We start from the raw sequence: 10,000 nt of genomic DNA, 5'->3' as shown, positions 1-10,000 counted from the left end.
TTTATATAGATATATAAATATAATATTTATAATATATGGAATATATATATATATATATATATATATGGATATAATATGATATATATATATTAGATAATAGATAGATATAAGGATGTATATATATATAAGATATATGGATGGATATATATATAGATATAGGGATGGATAAATAGATTGAGATTTGGATGGAGAGAATATATAGAATATGAGGAGTATATATATAGATATATGGATGGATATATATATATAAATAGAATAATGGATGGATATATATATATAGATCGAATAATGATGGATATATATATATATATAGATAATATATGGATATATACAGATATATATGAATATATAGATATATATAGAGATAAATACAGATATAGATATATTATGTATAATACCTATAATAGATATAAATATGGAATATTATATATATATATAGTATATATATAAATATATATATATTTAGATATGTAAATAAGGATTAATATTATATCTTATATAATGGAGATATATATATATTATATTAGATTTATATAGTATAAATATGATATATATATATGATATATATATAAATATATATGGGATAATATATATGGAAATATGAATATATATATAGATATAATATAGATATATATATATAAAAATATAGATATGTATATAGAATATAGATAATAAATATATAGATATAAATATATTCTTAAGGATATATATAAAGATATAAAGGATATATAATAAAGATATATATAGATAGATATGATATATATTATATATATATATATAAATACTATATAAAATATATAGGATATATAGATATATATATATGGAAAATATAGATATATAATATGATATATAGATAAATATATGGATATATATATATATATATGATATATAGATTTATTTATATTTAGGGTATATATATATATATTTATATATATATAATACTATATAATATATATATATATATGGATATATAAATATATATATATATAGAATGTAGAATATATATATATATATATGAATTATAAATATAATATATAATATAATAAATATATATATACATTATATAATAATATAGTAGCTATAATATATATATTATAATATATATATATAATAAATAAATATATATATAAATATATATTTTAATATGGATTAATAATATATATATATATATATATATTTAAAATATATTATGGATAATATAATTATGGATATATATAATATGTTATATATTATTTATATATATATATCTATATATTAAATAATTATAATGTATAGATTATATGTAAATATATATATAATATATATAAGGAATATATATGTATATATACATAAATATAATATTATGGATATATACTAGATGGATATATATATATATGGATCTAGTATGTAAATATAGAAAATATGTATATATATATATAAATATATATATACATATTTAGTATATATATTATATTATGGATATTATATAAAGGATATAATGGATATATTATATTAGGATATATATATATGGATAATATATATGTATTATGTATGGAATATAAATATATGATATATATGTAAGTATATATATATATATATGTTCATGGATATATATATATATAGATTCATGGATTATATATATATTGTATATCCATATATAATATATATTATATATATATATATATATATAAAATGGATATATATTAATCTGGATTATATATATAATAATATGATATCTATCATGTATGTAAATTTATATTTATATGGATAAATATAAATATCTAGTGATATATATATATATATGTATCTATATATCAGGATATATAACATAAATAATATATAAAAAAGTATATATATATATAATATAAAATATATATATATATATATATAAATAAAAATAGATAGTAGGAAATTTATCGATATAAAATATGGATATCTATATAAATATATAGTAATATTATTGATATATATATATATTTTATATATATATATATATATTATATATATCTATATATATATAAACATGGTAAATATCTATTCTAAAACTCTATATATCTATGTATAATCTCTTCAATATCCAACAATAATATATATATTTATATATATATATATATCCATATAAATAAATATATCATATATCCATCTAAATATATATATATCCATATAAATCTAAATAAATAAATATCCAAATATATATCCCATATATATATCTCCATAATCTATATATATATATAAAAAATTAAAAATACCTATATTAGATAAATAATATATATAAATAATCTATCTAAATATCCATATATATATATCTCACTATATAAAAAAAAATATAATATATCCATATATAAATATATCGTATATATTAAATATTTAAATGTAAATAACTATGTATAAATAGTGTATCAATATATATATGTCTAATTATCTATCAATATAAAAATTATAAATATAGCTAGTATGCACTTATCACATTATATATATGGATAAATATACTAAATAAATTATATCTAAATTATATGGATATATATCTAACAATAAAACACAATATAATTCTACTCACATCCTTTCGCTAGACTCTCAAAACACTCACTCACAATTCTATAATCAATGTTACACACAAACACTAACTTGCTCAAAAAAAATAACAACATATATGGCTAATAAACAAAGTCTATATCATATGGAACATTCGTCTATATGTATATCAATCAATTGTATCAATCATATCAAAAAATCACCATAATATGTCTCAATATATAAAAAAATTTCATATAAATACAAAGTCTTATCTATCAAAAACTACAACCATACACAAACAATCAACAATATCATAAACCCCAAACTCTCACTATCACACAAAAACAATCTCCCAATCTCACTAAATACTAACAATATTAATCTATCCCCTAATAAATAAAAAAATATATATATCTATATCTACCAAATATAATCAAAAACTCCCTACATATCTAACACCCATCTATCTATATATATATAATTATCTCACTTAACTCAAATTTAAATGTATATATCTATGTATATATAAGTCTAAAAAATTCTATCAACCATAAAAATCTCTCTAAATAAATCTTATCTATATAGACTCCATAACTCTATTATATATCCACTCTCACACAATCTAAACACTCACCAAATCACCAAATCAATAAAAAACACAATAACTAAAAAATCACTAAATAATACACACTTTAATTACTATACTAACACAACTCTAAGTATCTAACCAATGTCAATCTATCTAAAAGGATATTTAACTAATATCTACAAAACACAATATCAAATATCTCTAACTCTAACTGTCTACTAACACTCAACACTAAATCTAAAACACTCTAACTCTATCTGGCAATTTATCTACCACTCTCACACACAGTGCTCTTACACTAACACAATCTCAAAAACAAAATACTCTAACACATACAAACTATATCAAATAACTATCTTATCACTCTAAGGACAAAAACACAGTCCACAACACACCAAACACAAAACACACACACTCACTCATCCACAAAAAAAACTCACACTCAGCACACACACCAACACACTACACCACACACACACTCACACACACACAAACACTCTCACACACATGCAAAAATCGACACCACGACCAACACATTCACAAAACCTCTCCAGCACACACACACTCTGGCTATTTAACTAATCTCAATAACACATGCTCAATCCACAACCACTACTCACACTAACACATAACTATCACCATTCTCACATTCAAAAACGAAGACCACACACTCACATGATCAATCAACCACTCATACAAACACTCACCCTCACACTCACTCGACACAACACAACAAGACAATCACACACACTAAATCACACACAGCCAGAAACACCACACCACACCCACACATGTCCCAAACACACCCCACTCACACACACACAAACACACACACACATGAGACTTTCACTACACAAACCTCACACACACACTTCACAAACACACCACACACACACACACATGATCAGACTCACCACATACACGCACATTCACTAACACATACACACACACATACACACCTCAAACACTCCACACACACTCAAACCACACACACCACACTCACACACATTCACAAACACACCACACCTACACACACAAAGTCACAAACACATCCACACACACACAGCATTCCAATCACAACAAACACACCACAACACATGTCACAACACTCCAACACACGACCACTAGCACATTCCTCCTCACACACACTACAGTCACAAACAAACCACACACCACACCAACACACATCATTCACAAATACACCAAACACGACATGACACTCACTCATCACAAATACAACGACAAACAAAAAATACAAAAGATAATTCTCTCCTCAAACACTCAAAAACACAAACTCACACACACCACACTCTCACACTCATTCACTAACACACCTCACACTAACATTCACTCAATCACACACACACACCAAACACACAACACTCACACACAACACACACACACAGACGATTCATACACTCATCCACAAACATACCACACAAACTCTAACCAGGCTCTTATCTCCAAACCAGACACCTTATACACTCACACCTCACACACACCACACAAACACACACACACACAATCATTAGATACACAAGACATCACACACATTCATAAACGAACTACTACTACACACATTTCATAAAACACGACACACACACATTCATGAAACAACACTACACACACACTTACTCTAAATAAACACACTAAACACACGACAATCAGAAATACACACCACACACACACAGTCAATTTCTCCACACACAGCACACGAACCACATCACAACACACACACACACACACACACACACACAGTCACACAAACACACACACATCACACACCGCGACGACACACAGCACCACACACACACACACACAGACTCACACAAACTATCAAACACCTCAAACCACACAATCACTCATTCCTAACACACCACACACACACTCACATGCACAAACACGACCACACACACACACACATTCACAATCACACCACCCACCACCCACCATCAGCACACACACACACACTACACACCACACACTTACTACAACACTACAGCTCCTCACACTCACACACACACCACACACACACACACACGACTACATTTACACACCCACACATTCCCACACAGTCACACCACCACACAAAACACACTCACACAAACACACACACACTACACACACTCACACACACACACACACACACACTCACACACACACAAATTCGCGGACACTCCAGCACTATACACACCTGACCACCACACATTTCACACCCCACACACATTCACACACTACACATTCCACCGTCACACCCACGACATTACACACACTACACATTCACACATTCACTCACCCAGCACACTCACACACACCCAACACTCACACTTACACACACTCACACACTACACACAAACTCACAACGACTACACATATCAGCCTGTACAGTTTCTGTTCATTAAATCCTCCAATCTATCATACCTCAAAATCATATATATTACAACCAAAACCCTCCCAAAAATCGTACTAGAAACATAATCACACCATACTCCCAAACATAAGCCCATCACCACACTTACCTCCCAGATATTCTTCCGGTTTGGGAAGAAAATACACTATCATTTGATGTCCCTGGTACGTGACAGGAAGCAGTACAAAGCACGAATCTATTGCCCAGCTTCAAAAGCAAATTGAGGTAAGAAAATTATATTACACATTTTGTTTGTTTTAACCCCACTCATTACATGCATGCCATTTTGTGTTGGGATGGCTTTACACTTATTTTGAAATTAAAGCACATTACTCCTTCATTTGTAAAGACTAGTGAACTAAATGCTAATTAGTATTTCAGTGTCATTATACCTAAAATCTTCTCATATATCATACCATAAATCTAGAAAATAATAGAAACTCACATCTTAACCCATTCGCGCCAGTTGACGTCCCATTACGAGGTAAAAAAATATCCCAGGACCCGGTCGATGTCCTGAGACGTGCATTTTCTCACCGATTTCTGGGAGAGGCAATGTGATATGCAGAAATGTCAGCAGTGTATTGCTAGATTGTTCTCAAATATAATGATTTTACATAATTTCTTAGACTGTTACTTTAGTTTAGGTGTGTTAGTGTCATAAAAAGGAGATATAACATAATAAAATGACGTCACAGAAAACTACGTGATATTGATGACATCATGGTAATTTCTGCTTCTTGATTGGTTGAATGAAAAGATCTGAGTTGAAAAACTATTGTAAAATCAAATCTGTTTGGCCAAGAAATAAAATAAAGTAAAAATTACTATTGCAATACTTCTAATTTGTTGATTACCCGTGATATCTCGTCATGTTACGTCAAGAGGTACATGTGCATACTCATATGTATGTGTATGATTATTCATATTGTTCTTCTTTTCTTTTTCGTAAAAAAAAAAAGTATAAAACATGTTTTTTGATGCCCCACTAAGAGATTGCTTCCACTTTCTTTTGGTATTTTCACATAGAAGGGAAGAATATAGGCAAAGATTAATAAAATAAAACTAAAAAGGCATTACTGTAACATGTTTTTCAACTAAAATAACTTACGAAAACCATAAGAATAGGGTGGGTGAAAAACACTGAGAGGATCAGTGCGGCCCCGCACAGCGAGAAAACACCCTGGCATGAAACTTCGCGCTTGTTATCTTCCCGGCATTAGCGGGAGTAGGTGAAAATACGTCCCATCGTGAATGAGTTAAGATGTGGCCTGTCACGGAAGGGCCTGTCCATAGTAGCTGATTACAACATTGACATCATGCACAGTTTTCATACATATATTTTGCATTAAAAACATGACCAGAATTTTATGGTAATAAACTTGTCAAAACCTCTCTCTTAGTTATAGTGTATGTTTAAGATTATCAGATATAATGATGCCCTCTACTGCCATTGACCTACTTTATTTCCTTTTCTCAGGAGAGTGGAATGGACACCTCGGTCCACGAGGAAGAGCTGGCACAACTCCGAGCCTCCTTGGAGAGCGAAGAAGGCAAGAGATCGCGTTGGCAGGTAGAGAACATCCGTCGCAAGCACAACTACCTTCCCCTAATAGTCAACATGATGAAAATTTTAGCCGAGGAAGGGAAGTTGCTCCCAATTTACCATGCTGCCAGAGAAAAGGCACGAGCCCGTCACGAGAAGGAGAAGGAGAGGAAAAAGGAGAAGGCCAGTGCTTGACAGGGAAGGTTAATCCCAGTAATAAGCCAAAAATTTGAGCCAAAACCATGTTATCTTAGTGCTGGAGATATTGGAACAATGAGTGCTGTGTCCAGAGTGTAACATCCATGGATTATATATACATATATACAACAACAACAGAAAAGTGTGAATGCACTTGAGCACTTTAGAAAAGTATTTTGAGTTTGGTGTTTTCAAGTTAGCTATTTATTTGAGGAATTTTTCAAGTGCTGGGATCTTCTTGTATAAAGAAGTTTTAAATTTGACATACCAGATAGTGAATTGTTACAAAGACTGAAATTAGCTCCACTGTATAAACTGAATGTTGTGAGAAGATTATAGACTATTTGAATTAGATTTTCTATATAAGAAGAATCGGAGAGTATACTTTTTGAGAGTAATATAATACAGTGATTTTATATTATTCCAAGTGGTTAAATTGTTTGTGAGAATGCCAGTTGTAATGGAAATGTGCTTAGTGACTAATAAAATATTGCATGGTACACAAGTTGAAATTCTTTCCTTAGATGGTCTAGTCCACATTTAAGATTGAGGGTCACTTGATCTGTAACATATGATCCCATTACTATTTATTTTATACTTTGTAATTTTCATTTTAAGTTATGTTAGCAGATACTCTCATTGTGATCAATTATTGGTGTATTACTACTTCTGGTACAGTACTAGTATAATTATATTTTTGATGACATGTAGTATGCCCAAATGTATAAAATCCACCCCACAAACATTTCATAAAAAATACTTGGGAGACCATACAATGCAACTGCTCATATCTGATGTTAGGCTGTCTGTTAGAATGAAGAAAATCAATTTAGTATTAACCCATCCCCGATGGGGGAATTCTAGCCTTGAATGTCCAAATGCCGGGGCGTTCGAATTATTAGGCCTAAATCAATTGAATGGCTGGCACAATACTGTGCCGCCCGGCCACTGGGCTTTTGAATGCGCGGTACACATGCTGTACCACCCGTCCTGTGTGGGTTAATTAAATAAGGTACCTGTTTTTTTTCAAATGTGATAACCAACTTCTCAATACCTTTACTATGTAAATATGTGCTTGCTATAATCATTTGGAGTTTCCAATCACATTCAGTATTTGTAAAGACAAGAAAAGGAGATTTACTACAAAACTCAAGTGGGGAAAAAAAAAGTGAGCACATGTTGGTTTTGTCTGAGCGTGTACAGTTACATGTATGTGTTGATACATGTGAATAGGCATGTTTGTTACCTTGCTCACAGAAATTTACCACACAGCATGCCTTCTTTAAAAAAAAAGACATTCTTGTATTACTTTTTTGTAGTTTACATATGTATTCAGTATATGTGACTACCAAGGGTCTCATTATGCACAATATCAAGGATAATAACTTTTCTTTTTTTCTTTCAAGTTTGCTTTTGCAATAACCAGTAGATTCTTTGTATAATTGAGAAGATAAGGGTCATATATAGGCCAGTGTATAGCTCGAGCATTACTGACCTGAAGACTGAATTAAGGCAAGGTACGAGATCATTGTTTAATAGAAAGTGCCAACAGTAGACAGTTCTTAATTTCCTTTACATTGATATATAATGAGGAATTCATAGTATCAGACAGTTTGAATTTATCAAGCTATATATCAGGAAATAAGTCTCATATATTAATTTGTCAAGGAATTAAATTCTCCACTGTAAGTGTGACACCACGTCTTCCCTTAATGATGGTCTTTATGATTTCCCCTATGACTATGCATATTTGCCAAGGTTATTTTACCAATTCTTAAGCTGTATCATCCATTAAGATTATGAAAACTAACATCTTGAGTTAGTGGTGTGGTTACGAGGGACGGACATGATACTTTTCTTAATAAATGGTTCTTGTTGCAGAAAATAACACTACACAAAATAAGATTATTGAAATATTGTCATTCATCATGGTTCTAATGATGCTAGCTAAAGCAAGGAATATTTCAAAGGAACAAACTATTTACAAGGAATCTATACTGATTGATTTTTGATTCTGATGACAGGTCATGACATACATAACAATACTCGTCATGATGTATTTAACGCTAAGGGGAAGTGCTGCGTTCTCTTTTTCCCACTATGAGTAACAGGTGTTTAGTGACTTATGATGATAATTATCATTGTAATCACTACAAATACCATAACATTTACCCAAATGGGTTAGTTTATATCACAGACAAATGGCACCACTCTCTCCTAGCACCAACAGGAAAGAAAATATTTTGTTGGGCGCCCATTGACGGTCTTTATCAAGCACCAGCTTCAGAGACCAACGACACGAAAGTTGCTCTCGCTCATCTCCTCTTCACATTTTCTTTGAAAAAAACTAGTGTATGTTCTCCCATAAAACTGTCATATGTATGTCACATATAATGAGCTAATATGGATTTCATGCAATCTATTACAACACAGATTAAGTCTCAGATAGCAGTATAATAAAAAGATATTGAGCACACATACAAACGTTTACTTATGCACGTAAATCTCTACGTAATTATATCTATGTCTATAATTACATCTGTATATCTTCGTCTTTCTAGCCATGCCTGTATTCATACCTACTATATATCTACCAATTTCTGTATTTATATCTATCTACTTATCAATCATTCAATCTACCTAACTAACTATCAGTTCTATATGTATCTATTTACCTATCCATCTATCTATCTATCTGGCCAAGAATTCAAAACAAAACAAAACAGTAGCAAGTGCGACTAGGCTGAATATGCGCAAGATATGC

The 10,000-nt window shown here is 30.5% G+C and overlaps 1 protein-coding gene across 1 annotated transcript in view; it reads left to right on the top strand.

Moving 5' to 3' along the window:
• The window catches only part of LOC122263193 (ubiquitin carboxy-terminal hydrolase L5), an 18,093-nt gene extending 10,352 nt beyond the window's left edge, over window positions 1-7,741 (top strand). The window contains 3 exon segments of the mRNA XM_086555710.1: window positions 5,630-5,686; window positions 5,688-5,717; window positions 6,973-7,741. Coding sequence (XP_086411836.1) covers window positions 5,630-5,686; window positions 5,688-5,717; window positions 6,973-7,233 — 348 coding nt within the window. The 3' untranslated portion in view covers window positions 7,234-7,741.
• Window positions 7,742-10,000: the final 2,259 nt, after the last annotated feature.

Source organism: Penaeus japonicus, unplaced genomic scaffold (assembly GCF_977035675.1).
Source record: "Penaeus japonicus unplaced genomic scaffold, GWHDUDI00000001_assembly GWHDUDI00000031, whole genome shotgun sequence".
Lineage (NCBI taxonomy): Eukaryota > Metazoa > Arthropoda > Malacostraca > Decapoda > Penaeidae > Penaeus > Penaeus japonicus.
Note: the sequence above shows the minus strand (reverse complement) of the source record. Positions and strands in the feature narration are given on the sequence as shown.